The sequence below is a fragment of the Eubalaena glacialis genome, chromosome 13, assembly GCF_028564815.1.
Source record: "Eubalaena glacialis isolate mEubGla1 chromosome 13, mEubGla1.1.hap2.+ XY, whole genome shotgun sequence".
Classification (NCBI taxonomy): Eukaryota; Metazoa; Chordata; class Mammalia; order Artiodactyla; family Balaenidae; genus Eubalaena; species Eubalaena glacialis.
The window spans coordinates 29335929-29354918 of record NC_083728.1 but is presented as its reverse complement, the minus strand read 5'-3'; the positions used below and the strand labels follow the sequence as shown (position 1 = coordinate 29354918).

The 18990-nt window shown below is 44.2% G+C and overlaps 2 protein-coding genes across 2 annotated transcripts; one reads left to right on the top strand and one right to left on the bottom strand.

The window, feature by feature from the left end:
- The first annotated feature begins 1584 nt into the window (after positions 1-1584).
- On the top strand, positions 1585-13480 carry SIRPB2 (signal regulatory protein beta 2). The gene is given in 5 exon segments (XM_061209027.1): positions 1585-1763; positions 9640-10005; positions 11079-11420; positions 11969-12034; positions 13105-13480. Coding segments are annotated over 5 exon segments (1092 nt in total). The 5' UTR covers positions 1585-1642; the 3' UTR covers positions 13302-13480.
- On the bottom strand, positions 5181-7388 carry LOC133103078 (histone-binding protein RBBP4-like). Its single transcript, XM_061208322.1, has one exon. It carries the CDS (start codon positions 7370-7372, stop codon positions 6095-6097), a length of 1278 nt encoding a protein of 425 aa, XP_061064305.1. The 5' UTR covers positions 7373-7388; the 3' UTR covers positions 5181-6094.
- Positions 13481-18990: the final 5510 nt, after the last annotated feature.

Sequence of the window (18990 nt, the reverse complement as noted above, 5' to 3'; positions counted from 1 at the left end):
CTGCAGATCTCGAATGCATGGCAATACCAGTCAAAAATCAGCAGAGATATGAAGAACCATAGAGCTGAGCCCAGATGAAATTATCAACCCACAGAATCACAAGTTAAATAAATGGTTATTGTTTTAAGTCACAACATTTTTGATGTGACTTGTTACTCAGCAGTAGCTAACCAATACAATGCCTTACCTATTAAAATAAATTAAACTAATTTTAAAAAAACTTGAGAATGAAAGAAATAGCTGAGAATGGAATTCGCACAGATAAGTGGCTGATTCAAAAGTTCCCCTGTGAGGATGACATGGAGGTCCTGAGGGTCTGGTGGAATTTTCTAGGCCTGTGGTCTGTTCAAACCAATAGGCCCAATAGATGGGCCTCCTCAACAGGAGAACAAGTAGAGGAAGCAATGCAATTTAGCAGTGGTGCCAATACAAGGTCCCAAAGGCCATACAGGACCAGCCACACCTCAACAGACCGAGTGAAAAGTGCTCAGGGACAAAACTAGACCAATCTCCAAGACAGACCCAGACCCCAAGACAGTGTTCAGACCCAAGGCCCACTATTCCACCCCAGAAAGAAACTTCAGCTTCCTCTGTACCCAGGACCATCTGCATTAGGAAAGAAGAAGGGAAGCACTGAAAGCTTGAGCTTCTCTTTTTTCCTAGAAAAGACTGAGTTAACCTAAGAGAGAATGATGGCAGCATATACAGTGCTTACTCCACCCCATACTTGCAAGCATATTTTTATTTTAATTTTATGGATCAATGATTGTCCTAGGGTCACACAGCCAGATCTGGGTAAAGCCAAGATTTGAATCCAGACAGTGCAGCTAAAGAGGCTGTCAGACCTGGAAGAGCCTGGGATTAATTACCACACTTAATCTTTTCCTTCCTGATAGGCAGCATGATGGGGGCGGGGGGGGGTCTCAAGGAAGTTTAGATCAATTACAGAAAATTAAGGTGCCACAAACAGAGATTTTTGCACAACCCGAGTGTGTTACATTTGGATCCCAGGAAATGGAGGTTTAGAAAGTTGCCCACGATTACACAATTAGGAAGAGAGTGTGTGCCGCCCTGCAATACTAAAAGGAGGCCTCTGGGAAGCTTGCTTTATAATAAATCCTTCTTAAGCAAATATCACCTCCTCTATTTCCTACATATTATGAATAATGATGGCTAATATGTTTAGCCTTTACATTATGCTAAGCCCTCACACACATGTATCATTCCTACAACACCTTTCTTAGGAAGGGATTGTTACTGTCCCCATTTTGCAAATGAGGCAACAAAGGCTCAAAGATGACAAGTGACTTTGAAAGGTCACACAGCCAAGAAGATGCAGACCCAATTCTTGATCCAAAGTCAGGCTGACTTGAGGGCACACTATGACAGCCATGCTCATCTCCCTTCCAGGATGCCAAGGACAGGGCCTGGAAAAGGTCATTAAGTCTTTGACAGAGTGATTACAGGAACTACTGCTCAGACATGAAAGCCGGAAACCTCTCCACCCAGCTTCTTCCTCTTACACCAGCAGCCTTGTCTTGCTGTAGCGAAAATACTTCCCCAAGTAGCCTTGGCCATGAGAAACAGAAAAAGCCTTGCCCACGGATCTCACTTCAGACTCCAACACCCATCAGAGAATGGAATGGTGGCCAGTCTAGGAGACCACGGGAGGCACACTTTGCCCCCAGTGATGCCCACCCCTACCCGCCTGGCTCCTTCACCTCCCTGCTCCTGGCTGCTGGCACTGCTCCTTGTCCTCTGGGGTGAGTAGGATCTGGGACAGAACAGGATCCACCCCTGGCTGATCCCACAGAGAGGTGCCAGGAGGGGCTTGACCCCACCAAGATGGAGGGAGAGGGAGGAGCTGAGAACTTTCCTGATCCCAGCAGAGTGCAGACCAAGTGTTGAGAGAAGCAGAACTTCTTGGGCAGCACAGGGATGTTAAGCTCCCAGGCTCTGGGCTCATACCGCCGGGTTCTGGCTCAGACACTTGTATGCCTATCTACAAAGAACTGCTCTTTGGGGCCTTTCTCTAGGGGTACTGTATTAAATATAAAAATGGTGAGGCTCAGCCCAGGACCAGCTACATAATTTGCCCAGCCCTGTGAAAAATGAAAGTGCAGGTCCTTTTTTCAAAAAGTATTAAGAATTTTAAGACAGCAACAGTAGAGCATTAAGGCAAGCATGAGGCCCGTCTAAGCTTTGGGCCCTGTGCAATGATACAAATCAAATGTCCATGAGCCAAAATGAGACTAATCCTAGGACCCACCTCTTTGTTTGAAGGATTCAATGTGATAATGCCTATAAATACCTGGCACGATGTAAAGATTTAATAACTGTTGGCTATTATTATCATACCCATGTCTCCTCTAAGTCAGGATCAGGCTGATTTAGCCCCTGAGTTTTGGGCCTTCTGGGTACAACTCACCCTCTGAGCCCAGAACCCTCTGATCCACCAGACAAGATGCATGGCTATCAGTGGGCTCATTCCACAACCTGCCCATGTGGGTCTCTGCCCCAAGCCCTACTGAGATCTAGATTCTGTTCATCACACCTAGGGTCCTCCAGAATTGTCACCCCCAAGAGAGGCCCCAGTGGGACCCTGGTGTGGAGTCAGACCTGGATGCTCCCTCGTTCACTGGCTGTGACTTGGGGCACCACTTCTCTTCTTCCAGCTGGTTTTCTCGAGGAAAATGTGAATCATAATTCTTATTAACTCATTTCACAAAGACTTTTGAGTGTCCATTACATGTTAGGCACTAGGTTAGGAAATCATATATCTAAACCAACCAGGATAAAATATATTCAAAATATTTTTGAAAAATATTGATTTCTATCATGCTTCCAAAAGGGAACCCCTCAACAGGAATCATGAAGAACCAGAGCATGCAGATGGGAAATGGGTGGAAAGGAATCCCAGAGCTGTGGGAAAGGGACTGGTCCAGCTCCACAGCCAAGGTAGAGACAAAGCACCGAGGACATTTCCCAAAGTCCATGTGACAATATAGAAGGAGAATCAAGAAAGGGAGAGAGAGAGGGGTGTGGGACACAGGGCCTTATTCCAGGCTCCAGTTTCCTCCCTGCTATTTCACTTTCCCAGACTTACCCCAACTGGGATAAGAATCATGAGACTTTCTGAGCCCTCATCTCCTCCCACTGCCTCGTCTCCATTAGTTCTCCCTTTCTCATCACACACAGAAGCTTCATCTTCATAAATTTTTTAACAGCTTTATTGAGGTATAATTGACATAAATAAACTGTACATATTTAAGGTGTACAATTTGACAAGTTTTGTGGGCATTGGACATTTCACACTTGTGAACTTATCACCAAGATAATCAAGATGACGAATACGTCAAACACCCATAAAAGTTTCCTTGTGATTCATCCTTTCCACTCCTCCTCCTCCCCAGGCAACAGTTTATCTGCTTCCCATCACTATAGAGTAGTTTGCATTTTCTAGAACTTTATACAACAAACATCATACAGTATATACTCCTGTTTGCCTGGCTTCTTTTACTCATTGTAATTATTCTGAGATTCATTCATATTGTTGCACATATCAATAGTCATTTCTTTTCATTTCTAGCTACTGTATGGATAAACAACAGTTTGTTTTTCCACTAACCTATTGACAGACATTTGAGTTGTTCGCAGTTTGGGGCTATTACAAATAAAGCATCTATAAACATTCATATAAAAGTCTTTGTGTGGACATATGCTTTCATTTCTCTTGGGAAAATACCTAAGAATAAAATGACTGGATCATATGGTAGGTGATTGTTTAACTTTTTAAGACACTGCCAAAGTGTTTTCCAAAGTGGTTGTACCACTTTATATTTTCATCATCAATGTAGGAGGATAACATTTCCCCCACATCCTTGCCAACACCTGGTATAGTCAGCCTTTTCAATTTTAGTTGTTCTAAATGGTGTGTAGTGATATCTGATTGTAGTTTTAATTTGCATTTCCCTAATGTGTAATGATGTTGAATATCTTTCACGTGCATTTTTTTTGATGAGGGTCTGTTCAACTCCCATTTTTAAATTGTGTTTCTTATTATTGAGTTTTGAGAATTCTTTGTATATTCTGGTTACAAACCTTTTATCAGATGTATGCTTTGCAAAGATTTGCTCCTACTCTGTGGCTTGTCTTTTCTCCTTTCACAAGTGTCTTTTGAACTCCTTTTAAGAGTTCTTAATTTTTATTTATCAATTTGTTCTTTTATCGGTCAAGATTTTGGTGTTGTATCTAAATATATGGTAGAATTCACCAGTGAAGCTATCTGGACTTGGAGTTTTCTTTGTGGGAAGGTTTTTAAAACAAATTAAATGTTTTAAATAGATAGAAACATCTATTTATCTCTTCTTGAGGTAGCTTTGGTAGTTTGTGATTTTCAAGAAATTTGTGTTGTCAAGTATATATAACCATGAAACTTGTTAATAACAATGCCTAATTATCCTTTTAATATCTGTAAAATCTGTACTGGTGTCACCTCTCTCATTCCTGATACCTATCTATGGCTCTCACACTCTCTCTCTCACTCTCTGTCTCTCCTTATTCAGAAGGGCTAGAGATGTATTAGTTTTAATGATTTTCTCAAAGATTTTATTCTTGTTGATTTTCTCTATTGTTTTTGGTTTTCTACTTTATTGATTTTCACTCAGATCTTTGTGGTTTCCTTTCTTTTATTTACTCTTGATTTAATTTGCTCTTTTTTTCTATTTTAAGATGAAACTATGGTCATTCATTTAAGTCTTTTCTTCTTTCCTAAATAAGCATTTAATGCTAAAATATCCACCAGCTTAAGCAGCATGCCACAAATTTTAATGTTGTGTTTTCATTTTCATTCAGATCAAAATACTTCCTAATTTCCCTTTTATTTTGTCTTTGACTCGTGTGTTATTTAGTTTTCAAACAGCTGCAGTTTTCCAGGCATCTGTCTGTTACTGATTCTACTAATTTAATTCCATTGTGGTCAAAGTTCATGCTTTTCATGACTTGAATTCTTTTAAATTTATTGAGACTTTTTTATGACTCAGAACATGCTCTATCTTTGTAAATGTTCCTTGTACAATTGAAAGTAACTATATATCCTGCTATTTGGGGATATAATTTTCTGTAAATATCAATTAGACTAAGTTGTTGATAGTATTTTTTTTTTTTTATGTAGAAAAGCAATTTATTCCATTATAAGCACTTACACAGTTAGTCATGGAGAGTAACAGGCCTGCTGGTGAAACAGGTCACCCAAAATAGAGATGGTATCAAACTAGTGGTCAAGGACTAACTCCTTAAAAAAAAAAAAGCAACTCTTATCCAGGATTAATTTAATTTTAAAAACAAATACAAGCTATTGATTCACTCTTCTCAATTTAACTGGACAGTCTACCTGTGGTATAACTGTCAGGTAAAAACATACATCTTTACAACTTGGTGGTCCCAAGTTTTTTTTGTTGTTTTTTTTTAAAAACCATTTCACAGAAAGGAAAGAAATAATATGAAAACAGCTCAAGAAATACACTAACAAGCAAAAATATATGGGGAAAGAGGAACACATTGTTTTGACTTAACTGAAGAAACTGAGAGGAGACTGGTCTATGTAAGAAAATGTGTATCCTGGAAAGTTCGGTGTGAAGATTTTAGAACAGGAATTTATATGACTTGAATCTCCCCTATTTCCTGAATAAAGATGACATCTTGTAGTATTTATACTTCATGGCTCAGACACCTACCTCACTTGGCTCTATTTCTTACTCACTCTAGCATTTACTTAAATGAGTCAGAAAAACTTGGGGATATAGCATAAGAAGAAAAATAACCACACACAATATTCCCCTTTTTGTGGCTACTTTAGACCTCTGTTACTAGAAAATTCCTGAAGAAAATTTAAATATAAGTCTGTGGCTTTGCTGAATCAAGAAGCCCCCAGTTAATATTTAGAAAACACCTTCTGTTTGGACTAATAACATTGTTGATAGAACTTATTATAGAGGGATAACCAAAGTCTGTGTCTCAAAACCAGTGTTAAATCAATCTCAGGGTTGAGAGGGAGAAAAGGGGAGTCTAAAATCACAAGAAGTGCAGACATTCTCTAGGATCCTTGTCCTTCTGGATCCATGCTTCCTTCAGGGTCTTCGTCATTATAAATGTTCTCTGCCATTTGCCAAACTTGCATGATATTGTCTTCTGATACAGAACAAATCACCCAAGGTTCATTGGGATTCCAGGAGAAATCAGATATCTTGGCAGTGTGACCACCATGAATAAACAACAACTCTGGTGGCCCATCTTCTGCATCTTCCGGGGATTGTTCCTCTCCAATTTTACTTAAATCCCAGACATTCAGTCTGCGATCAGTACCACTGGAAGCCAAAATAGTCTCATTGTGAGGCGACCACTGAACCTGGAATATTTCATCCTTATGTGATTCAAAGGAATGCAACTTAAGTTTCAGATTTCTCAGATCCCACAAGGCAACAGTCTTGTCAGCTGATCCTGTGGCAAGAATGAACTCACTATAAGGATTGAAAGAAAGGCAGTTCACTTCAGCAGTGTGAGCATCAATTGAGTGGCTTGGTTTGGAAGTATTGCTTGAACGAGTATCCCAGATCATAAGTTTCTGATCATCAGCAACTGATCCAAACAGAGACTCATGGAGCAGATGCCAGGAGACGTCTTCTACTACTGCTGTATGCCCTGTAAAGATGGTCTTCGCATCCACACCTTTTCCTTCCTTTGGAACAGCACTGATGTCCCATAGGCAGATAGTATGGTCATCTGAAGCACTAAGTAAGTGCCCACTGAGATTTGGGTTCCAAGAAAGCCCGTAGCCTTCCTTCTGATGTCCACGGAGACGCAAGTCTGGGTTGCACTCTCCAGAAGGGTCTGGTTTAGAAGGATGTTTCGTATAGTCAAAAACAAGAACATCACTGGATGCAGTCTTTGTGGCAATGATGCAAGGGTTCTGGGGCATATAGCGTGCCCTGTTTACTTCTCCTTCATGGTTGATCTTGATTTCTATTTCAATTTTTCCACTAACCGAGCCAAAACCTCCAAATTCTCCTTTTTCACTGTCGTAGTGTGAAGCATCAAACTGAGCATCATCGTTAGGGAGCTGCACACTGGCTATCACAAGGTGGTTTTGTTCATCTGACGTGTGTGTCCCCAGGACAAGTCGATGAATACTGAAATCTTTCCCTTCTGGTCTGGTTACATCTGGAAGCCACTGTGCAGTTAGGCTGGGCCACTCCAGAGCATGGGTCATCACCAAATCGTAAAGAAAAGGAGTGTTCTTTTTCCATATTTTGTATTCTTCATTGATCACACGTTCTTCTACTGCGTCATCAAAGGCTGCTTCCTTGTCGGCCATGGCGGGCAGGCAAGCCGGGGGGGTTGATAGTATTTTTAAATCTTCTGTATTCTTTCTGATTTTCTGCCTACTTGTTCTATCAACTATTGAAATAAGGATATTGAAATCTCAGACTGTAACTGTGGATTTGTCTGTTTCTCCCTGCAGTTCTGTTGGTTTTTGCTTCATATACTTTCAAGTTCTGTTATTAGGTGCATAAATGTTTGGGGGTTTTATGTCTTCTTGATTATTTTACCCCTTTATCATTATCAAACGGCATTCTTTATTCCTGGAGATATTTTTTGCTCCACAATCTACTTTATCTGATATTAATATAGCCACTCCAGCTTTTGATTAGTGTTAGTATGATGTATCTTTTTCCATCATTCTTCTTTTAACATATTTGCACCTTTATATTTAAAGTGGAGTTCTTGTAGGCAACATGTAGTTGGATATTACTTTTTTGTCCAATCTGACAGTCTCTAACTTTTACTGGGAACATTTAGACCATTTACATTTAAAGTAATTTTGGATATGATTAGGTCTAAATCTATTACTTTCCTATTTGTTCTACTTGTTCTTTGTTCCCTTTTTCCTCTTTTTCTGTTTTCATTTGGTAATTTAATATTTTTATAATGCTATTTTCTCTCCTTTATTGGCTTATTAGCTATAACTTTATTTTGAAGTTTAGTGGTTGTTTTAGGGTTTATAATATACCTCTTTAATTTACCAACATCTACCTTAAGTGATATCATACCATTTCACATATAGTGTAAGAACCTTATGATGGTTTACTAACATTCTCCCCACACCAGCCTTTATTCTATTATTGCCTTAACTTTACTTACACATGCATTATAAGCCTCACAATAGAATGTTACTATATTTTATTATTTTGGGACCTTGCTTTCTAGATTTGCTAGGTGGGACCAGAGCACTTCTCTCTAGGTAGAGTACTCCCTTCTGTGTAGTCTACCCATTGCCCTGTCGATCATGAGGTTTTCCAGTTTTACAGGTGGGAGTAGGCATTATTCTCAGCCCTGTGCTGAGTGATGGGCACAGTTTAGCACATCCATGTGAGGAAACTACCTGAGGCCAGGGGAAGAACCACTAGAAAGAATTGGAGAGAACAAGGTCTGACTGACTCAAATAGTGGTATTTGGGGGTGGGTGTTTGCTGAACTTCCTGGAACTAAGGACAAACGAAATTCCTAGGATTGAATGTGGGGTGTCACTTGGTCACAACTGTGAGGCAGTTCTTAGTGGCTAATGGCACATGCCTAGCTGAAGATGGGGGGAAATGAATTTAGAATTCCACAACCCTTCCCCAGATCCTGTTAGAAGGGAATGTTTGCTTTATTCTACTCCCCTACCTCACTCCTAACTGAGAAACACCACGATACAAACTTAAGTCTTGGAATGAGACCAAGTTATTCCCAAGGCCTGATGGAAGCACAAATGAAGGGAAACTCGGGGCACAAAGCTGATGACCTTGTAGTGAGCAGAATCTTGAGGCAGTTGATCTGAGTCCAAATCCTGGCCATGACACCTACTGAATGCATGGGTCCCCTCAGGTTTCTGCACCTCTCTGAGCATTAGTTTTCTCTCAGAAATGGAGAACCTCACAGAGCTCTTGGAGGGAGTACCTGAGTTGCTGTTCATAACACAGGTGTAGAAGAACTTCCGTGGGAGGGCTTGGCCTTCCTTCTCTGTGCCCAGTCTCAAGCCAAACTCAGTAGTTCAACCTATCTTCTTCTTATAAGGTCACCAGTTATATTGGGTTAGGACACACCTATGTGACCTAATTTTAACTTAATCACCTATTTAAAGACCCTATCTCCAAATGGAATCTCATTCTGAGGTACTGGGAGTTAGGACTTCAGTATATGAATTTGTGGGGGAGGCAAAATTCAGCCCAATTAGCAGTGATCCTGGGAAAGCTACCTAACTCTTTCTGGGTTCTCAATGTCTTCTATTGTAAGATGGGGATGATGCTGCCAACCTCTAAGGAGTGTTGGAGGAATAAATGAGATAATACATGCATTGCCTGGCACATGGTGAGCATTCAAGTGCCGTCTATTACTCATAAGTAATCCATTTAATAGCCCTGCTCTCTCTCTCTCTCCAGCCAGCTGCCTCATCTCCTCTTTTACTTCCCTCTCCAACAACACGCCTCAAGTGTTCTAAGCAACTGTTCTTGACCAGCTGATGGCTGGTTTATGTTAAGTTTGCCTCTTAGGGCTCCAAGTCCCTCCAGCCCAGCACAAGGCCTTTCTTCCTCTGTTGCAGGAGCTTCTGAGCAGAGCAAGGGGGGTAAGTGGCAGGTGCTGCAGCCTGAGGGCCCCATGCTGGTGGCAGAAGGTGAGACACTCCTGCTGAGGTGTACAGTAGTCGGCTCCTGCACTGATGACATGATAAAATGGGTCAAGGTGAGCAACCAGGACCAGCAGGAAATTTATAACTTCAAACATGGCTTCTTCCCCGGGGTGATGCCCATGATCCAGAAGACACTGGAACCACTTAATTGCGACTATTCCATCTATATCCACAATGTCACCACGAAACATGCTGGAACCTACCGCTGTGTGAGGCTTGATGGCTTGAGTGAGCACTCAGGAAAGAAGCTGGATGAGGGCACCTCCGTGCTTGTGAAGAGTGAGTATCAGGCCCTGCAGGTCATCGCATTCTGCTCTGATCTATCTCCCTGCATCAGTCACCTTTATCCACAATCATGCTGCACACACAAAATCTCAGTGACATATAACAATTAGTATGTCTCACTCACACATTTACAGGCAGCTGGGGTGGTTCTGTTCTACATGTCTCATTCCAGGGCCCAGACTGGCCAGAGTGCATATTTCTCATGGAGATGGCAGAAGCACAAGAGGGCAAGTCCCAACACCCTAAGCACATTTCAAGCTTCTACTCATATATGTCTGCTAACAGCCCATTGGCTAAAGCAAGTCACATGGCTAAGGTCCAAGTTAAGAGACAAGGAAGTGTACCTGACCACCATGAATCCACAGCAAGAGTATGGATGTGCCACACTATCAGAGGAGAGTCAAGAACTGGGGCTGATCATTTAATCCCCAAGTAACCAGTCATACTATCTATAGGTCCACCACCGGTGACCTGGACACCCAAATCCTGGGTCTGTCATTCAGTAGAAATGTGTTCTTAAATTAGTCACTTCAGCTCTATCTCCTTCAAGTGCTTAACCTGCAAAATAGGCAACATAATTCCTACTTCAAGGGATATTCAGGTGATGAAATAGAAGAATTGATGTTTGTGAAACCCCCGTAAACTGTTGACATGGAGGGTATCCATGTACGTGTGTTGGGGTGGGAGGGGGTTCATTTTAACTTAATGCAAGCGTTTCAGGAAGTCTTCTCTGACTCCTTCCAAGCCTCTCTTAGTCCTGCAGTCCTCTGGGTTTCCAACCTCAGGGGGATTTTCTGGACCATCTCCACCCCCAGACTCAGAACTTCTCCAAGGCAGGACATTTGTGGGTCTTAGCAAGCTTCCTTTTCCCCAATCCTAGCATCAGCACATAGTAGGTACTGAGAATTCCTTTACTGAGTGAATCAATTAATGAATAACAAGGGAATGGGGGAGGGAGTGACTGAGTGAAGAAAACAGGGGAAGGAAAGGGAGGGTAGATATGAGGGAGGAAATGATTGGACTGTGGAGGGAGAGAGGGAACAACAAAGTCCTCTCTTTGGCTGCAGGAGCTGGGGACCCAGAGCCAGACCTCTGGATCATCCAACCCCAGGAGTTGGTGTTGGCAACCACTGGAGACACTGTCTTCCTGAACTGCACGGTGCTTGGAGATGGTCCCCCTGGACCCATCAGGTGGTTTCGGGGAGCTGGTCTGAGCCGGGAGGCCATTTACAACTTTAGAGGCATCTCCTACCCCAATGTGACAGCAGTCCAGGCCTCCAACAATGATTTCAGCATTCTTCTGCATGGCATCTCCACTGAGTATGCAGGCACTTACTACTGTGTAAAGTTTCAGAGGAAACCCAACAGGCAATACCTATCTGGACAGGGCACCAGGCTGAGAGTCAAAGGTGAGACAGGTGGTTTAGGAGATGTTGGGGGAGAGGGGGAGGTGGTCCACAAGGAAAATTTCATCATGTCCCAAACAAGCTAGCTCTTCTTAACCTCAAGGCCTTTACATAAGCTATTCCCTCTGCCTGGAATGCTTTCTCCTTTTCTACGGGGAACTTCTACTCATCCTTCAAGGCCCAGCACAAATAGCCCCTCCTCTGTGAAATCTCCTCCTTCTCCCAGGCAGAGTTAATTTATCCCCATTCTGGGCTCCACAGAACTTTTTATAGACTGTTAATGATTCAACAAACACCTATTGCATGCCTGTTGACTACTCTACACTGTACTAGGTGCTGCAGACACTGCAATGAAGCAAGCATTGTCCCTACCCCAGAGAGGCTCATGCAGGTCTAACTAGTCCTTCATAGTTACAGGGCTTGACTTCTAGCCCCCATCCCAGGCAGAAACTGGCAGACTCATCTCAGGGACCCCAGCTCCTAACACAGGGACTCAAGAAGTGGAGTGATAGAAAGAAAGAGGAGTGTGAGACCATTTCTCTCCCTTGCAGCAAAGCACACTTCTCTCCAAGAGTCAGAATTCACCAATGAACGTGCAGCCAAGGTATTTCCATCAGGTGAGTGTACCTATCTCCGGTGGCGTTAACCAGGCTCCCACAGGTAAGTGGGGCCAGAGATGGCTTGGCCATGGGAAGGGTGCAGTCCCAGACTTCTAGGGCCCTTTTGCCACTAAGACAGTTCCCAGGACTCCATCTCAGCTGCAGAACCGGAACCCAGAGAACTACATTAAAGCTCAATCAAAGGAAGGACTTTCTAACAGTTAGTGCTAACTGTTCAGTTGGCAGTCTTGCTTACGAAGTGGTGAGCTCCCCGTGATTCAGAGCAAGGCTGCACTGTGAAGCTGTGCATAACAGTGCTGAAGAACATGGCTTTGTAGCCAGGCTTCCTGGATTGAGCCCCTTTCTAGCTGTGGGATTATGGACAGGTTGCCTTACTCCTTGAACCTCTGGTGCCCTGCTCTGTGATCTAGGGGGAAGAAGGGAGATAAGAAACAGAGAACTTACCTCGTGGGGTTATGTACAGATCCAATGGGGCCACATGTGTCAAGTGTCCAGAACTGTGCCTGTCACATCACCTCAAGGTACACTCAAGGGCACTTGATAACTGGGGTGAACTTGGAATAGAGGTGACCAGGTTAGCTTCCCTGATGCTCAGCCCTGTTCCTGCCATTCTTGGGAGCCAAACCACTTGGTCCCATCACTACTTTGACACATGTAGACCTGAGCAAATCACTTCCCCACTCTGGATCTGTCTCCTTATCTATACAAGCTGGATTGCTATCCTACTTTGCAAGATTAGTTTGAGGATTATATAAGGCAATTAGGAAGTGCTTAGCTCAGGGCCTGGGACAGAGGAGCTGAGCAGTCTATAATGAAAGCAATTTTCTATTGTTATCAGAGGTCAGAGACACTGTCAAGATGATTAAAGGTACAGGTAGGACATTGGGCAAAGGCTCTTCGAGCCTGGGACAGGGGGATGGGAGGTCTCTGATCTCTTCCAGGGTAAAAAGGATGAGGCCCCAGAGGTTATACAGAAGCTTGACCCAACTTCACCATAGAGGGACTGAGGTGTGGGCTGTTGGGGGCTCAGCTGGGGTCCTTCCTGAGCTTTCCTCTGTGTCCCCCAGGCCTCCTGTCTGTGCTCACTCTTGCGGTCCTGGGGCTGAAAGCAGTGACCTTGGCTGCACTCCTGCTGGCCCTGGCTGCCCACCGGAGAAACCCTTGACAAGAAGATGTCAAAAATTCAGGCCCAGCAGAGCTGTGCTCATCTTGGCATGGGGCATGGGGTATGGATGACTGGTCAGCCCTAGAGTGGGTCCTCTAAGAGAGGGCCAGGGACTCCCCAATCATTCCTCTGCCTCCAATTCCAGCCTCCAGTTGCCCTCAGGACTCAAGACGAACTCCAGATTCCCTACACCCAATTTCTTTTCACCTGGCGAAATTCCCCATTTGGCACTGGGCTCCCCTCTGATTTGCCTTCCTCTCTCTTCTCAGCCTGTTCAAGCCCTCCTTGTCCTTCAAGGCCTTGCCCGGGTCTCTCCTAGAGGCCCTTGCTCCTGCTGCAGCCCCTTCTGGAGGGCTTGCCCCCTTGCTCCCCACTCCACATTTTCTCTTCCTTCAAGATGCAACTCAGAGTCCTTCCCAGAAGGTTTCCCTGAGTGTCTCTGAGCCCAACCAGACCACCTGTGCCCCTCCATCTACATCCTTCCTTCCTCCTTTCCTGCCTTCTTTCCTTCTCCACTGTGGCTGGCTTGGGTGGCTGTAACAGTTAGAATGCAGGTTTGGCAATTTTAACAAAACTCTTAAATAACAGTGGCTCAAATCAGAAGAAAGTTGGTTTCTCTAGTAATATTCCAGTATAAACCGGCCAGGCAATTCGGGACTCCCTGGTATTGAGACCCAGGGTTCCTTGATCTTGTTGTTATCAGGTCCATATCCCAGGCAGAAAGAGCAGGGAAAGAAGTAGTGAAGGGGAGAATGACACTTCCCTTCAAGGTCACAGCTGGGAATTTGTCCACATCACCTCTAATTGTCTGGAATGTGGTCACATGGTCACACCTAGCTGCAAGGAAGGCTAGGAAATGTAGTCTTTATTCTAGCAAGGTGTGCCCAGCTAAAATCTGTCACTAGAGAATCAGAGAGTAAACATCAGTAGATAACCAGTGATCTCCACCTCTGTGGCATAGAGACAGTTTCTTACTTGTTCCGTGGGACACCTGAATTCAATTCCCAAATGAAATGGCATCTCTTTATACCTCCACCTCCACTAGGGCAGCATAATGGAGGGCAGTAGTTCTCAAGAAGAGAACACTTTGCCCCCCAGGGGGTATGTGGCAACGTCTAGAGACATTTTTGGTTGTCACAGCTTGGGGGGTACTATTGTCATCTAGTGGGTAGAGGTCAGGGATGCTGCTAATTATCCTATAATGCACAGGGCAGACCCCACATCTGAGAGTTATCTGGCCCAAAGAATCAGTAGTACCGAAGTTGAGAAGCCCTGGTGTAGGGGAAAACATGCATTCCTTGGAGTCAGACACGCCCGATTTCTAATCCTGAAGCCCCCACTCCCTCCCTGTCCACCATTAGTAACAAATTGCACCTCTTGGAACATCGAGGACAATCACGTGGACTCTCTGCACTGTATAAGAAGCAATTCAATTCAACATCGACTGAGGGCTTACTATGCGCTATGTGCTCTGTGTACACTCAGTGCGTGCAAACTCCCTTTCCTCTTTCCACACAAACATTTATTAGCACCTATTAGGTGGGGAAGTGGATTAGTCTGGATGTTTTTCATCATAACAAACAGAAAAGCAGCTGGAATAACACTAAGTCTAAGGGGCCATTAATTTAGTCTGAGTGTTTTGTGCCAGTTTCAGCATATCGATAACCAGTGTTGTGGTTGGACTGGCCCTTGTGGTTGGTATTATGAGTGCAAGATGCCCTTCAGTGATACCCATCAGGGAACTTTGAAGAAACAGAGGCTTATTACTTTACAAGACCTGGAAATTACACAGCATTCCTGGGGCCACACAGCGAGGTCACAGGGAAAGAGAAGGAGAGAGAAAGAGAGAGAGAGACAGCACCTGGGGTTCTGTTTTATTGGGGTTGATGATTTTGTGGGCTCACTCTTTATTGGTAAAGTTAAAACTTAAGAGTGGGAATTTAAAGCCCAGGAAGAGGAAAAAAACAAAACAAAACTGATAGCTCAAATGATCAGTTACTGAAAACAAGCAAGATCTCTAAAACAAAAGAACCTCAGTAGGAGAAGATGGCCTGACTCTTTATCTAGCCCTGTGGCTGGCAATGTTTTTATTCAAGATAAACACATTGAAGGGGATGCCTCTTTGAAATGGATGCCTCAGCAATCAAAACTTAAATCAGATAATCGCATTACAAAAAAGGAAAAAGAAACAAGTGTCAAGGTTTACACTGCACTGAGAATTGAATAAATCATTGAATTACCAGATATCAGAAGAAAGGTAGATATAATAAATTGAATAATGTCTCCCACAAAAGATATCCAAGTCTTAATCCTTGGAACCTGTTAATGTTACCTCATATGGCAAAAAGGACTTTGCAGATGTGATTAAAGATCTATAAATGGAGCAGTGGTCCTGAATTATTCAGGTGGGCCCTAAATGCAATCACAAGTGTCCTAATGAGAGAGAGACAGAGGGAGATTCCACCCAGAAGAGGAGGAGAAAACAATGTGACCACAAAGGCAGAGATGGGAGTGATGCAGCCACAAGCTAAACAATGCTGGCAGCCACAAGAAGCTGGAAGAAGCAAGGAGCAGATTCTCCCCAGTGTCTCTGGAGGGAGCATGGCCCCCTAACACCTTGATTTCAGCCCAGTGATACTGATTTCATACTCTGGCCTCCAGAAATAGGAGAGAATAAATTTCTGTTGTTTTATGCCATCAGATTTGTGGTAATGTGTTACAGCAGCCATGGGAAACTAATAGCATGGAACTGGGCCTCTGAAATAACTGGAGGTGGTTGCCTTCTCTGCCCCTGAAAATCTCCTCACCTGACAGCGTCCTGCATAGTCTGGTCCCCGCAACACACCCCCCATCTTATCTCCCACCACCACCCTTTAAACTGACTCCACTCTGGCACCCACGTGGGCCTTGGCCACACACATTCCCTAATTCAGCCAAGTCTCTACATAACTGTTTCCTTCAAGAAGCCTCCCAAGATCACCCCCTCCACCACGACATCTTCCTCCTTCTCATTTCCCATTTGCAGCTTAAGTTTTCTTCTCAGCACTTACTGCTACGTGTAAATGTGAGTGTGTGTGTATTTATTTCCTTGATGATTATTAGTTGTCCCCACTAGAATTTGAGCTCACTGAGGGCAGGCACCTAACTTTTCACTATTGTAGCCCCTTACATTCGGTCATAAAAAGTAGCTGAAGGCTGACAACATGCCAGGCAGGTGGTGGAAGGGGGAACTAGAGAGTGGGACCAGGGTAAGGCCAGGATGGGAACAAAGGTGTGGATGAAATTGGAGGGGGCTGGGATGAAACTTGGGGAGGAAGTGGGCTTTGAAGGGTGGGGGAGCATGTAGTACTGGGAGTGGGGTTACGGGAGAAAGGGGTGGGGCCGGGTGGGTCAGGAGCGGGTAGTGGTGGATCTTCAAGGCTGGGGGGAGCCTGGAGCTGGTAGTGGTTGTGGGACTTGGGGGTGGAGGCCAGGGGGGGCGGGTGGAAGTGGGTGGGGGGAGGGGCTGGAGGTAGGAAGGTGGCGGGGCCTGCAGCACCACCCCCCACCCAGTTTTGTTAAGGACATTTAGATAAATGTTATGAAAATGTAGGTTCAACTTCACACCCTCACATTCCGTTCTAATCAAATTGTGGCCCTAAATACCTCCAGTCAGATCGTCTGGAGCTGCGTCCAGAAACCAACCATGGAAGCACAGTCTTATAGGCCAAAGAGAGACAGGGGTGGTGTAGTGGTTGGGAACACAAGGCTCATATCTGAGATGCCTGGATTCAAACTCATTTAGGAATCTAGGGTTCCCCATTTACAAAATGGAAATGATAATAGAACTCACTTCATAGAGTTGTCATGAGGATGAGTAAGTTAGTGTATTTAAGGTTCTTTTAAGAGTGTCTGGGACATAGTAAGTGTTCAATAAACATTAGCTATCAGGTAGTGTTACAGGGGAAGGATACCCAGAGGCCTCTGGAGGAGGGGCCAGGGATGCCCTGGTGTAAGAAAGGGTTTTCCCAGGGGCACAAAAGTGAAGAGGGGTGACAGCTGGAATCAGGGACTCAAATACCAGTTGAGGAGCTGGATCATGGGGAGCTGATCACCTCCAGACCTTTAAGCTGGGGCAAGTCATCAATCAGTTTCCAGGGTGGAAAGACCTTGCTTGTAGCTGAGCATGAGCATAGTGTAGAGTGAGCCCCCAGGCTCTTGGACTTTCTGGGAAGTTGGAGGGCATCTGGGGTGGACACAGCGATGAAGGGGGAAGGAACTGGGAACCAGGGCTGGTGCTGGTTGCCCTGCAATGGAAAGGAGATAGTCCTACCACAAAAAATGGTCCTTCCTCCCACACACCCTGCCAGGACCTAGTGCAGCTGAAAACCCGCTTTTAATAAAGTGAACCTAGACTCTAATTCATTTAACATATAAACTTAAAAGTATTTTTTTGCACGGTTTTGATATATACCAAATTTCCCAGGAATGCAACTGCTGTGTCCATCAAGGGAAGACTGAACTTTGTGTTGTTCATAATCTTACTGAGGATTTTTTTTTAACCATTTTGAAAAATTACATCACCCACAGCAGCACACTAACAACATTTTAATCAACCATAATACAACCCTGTACATAGAGGCAAGCATCTAACTGCTTCATTTTGCTTTTTACTGTTCTTATACCTGAGGATTGAAATACAGATCATTTTATTCCAATTACTATCCTTTCTTTTCTCCAGTTAGGGCATGATATTGGTTTTCTCAGTGCATGTAGGTCAGTTTTATTATCTCTGGATTCCATTTAAGGCAGTAAAGGGGTGATACAAAATGTTTGTTATGAAAATGGGTCTGAGAAGGCTGTGAACACTGGGCTGGCCCACCTCCAACCTCCCACCTTGTATAATGTAGGCCCTGAGGCCCAGAGGCCCAGAGAGGGCAAGAGGCCTGCTCTCATCACCCAGCTTGTCCAGCAAGAGCCCAGCCCACAACAATAGTGAACACTAAAGGCAGCGACTCTGAAGCCACCTCACTTCGAGACTGTATGTTTGTGGGTCTCTCATTTTTCCTAGCCACAAAGGCATGTTTTATGGAAAATGAAAATTTTTATTTATTGAAATTAGGTCATATCCCACAGTCAGCTCAATACTCCTTGGGGGTCCAGGAACCTGCCCAGCATCCTTGTCCTCAGATTTTGATCCCTGCATTTCTCACCTGGATATGCAAACACACAAGGTTTCATTTATTCGCTCCTTTATTAATTCAGCAAAGAGTCAGTAAGTGATTGTTTAATGTCAGTGACTGCAGGTCACGAGAGACGAAATGACAGCTAACGTTTGCTGGGGCCTCACTAAGTATCAAACATTGCTCTCAGCCGTGCACATTGAATCCTCACACATCCCTCTGAAGTAGGAAATGTGAGGAGCTCCACTTTACACATCAGGAAATTGAAGCTTAGAGAGAGAATCTGCCCAAGATCACACAAGCAGTAACAGCTGGGCTTCAACCCCAGGCTGGGTCCAGAGCATGTGCTCTTAAGCCATATTGTTCTGGAAACAGCCAGAGGCCCTGCTGTTCACAGGGATCGTGGCCCTTGGGGAGGGCAGACATTTAACATGGCACCAGAGGGCATACACTGGGGACTGTCTGACAGAGCCTGGGGAGGTAGAAGGGCCTCCTTGAGGAGGGGACACCTAAACTGAGACCAGAAGGCTGAGCAAGAGCAGACCAGGGGAAGAGGAAGAGAAGAGCATTCAGGCAGGGTGGTGAGAGGTAAGAGGGCAAAGAAGCTGAGGACCTCTAAGACGGGA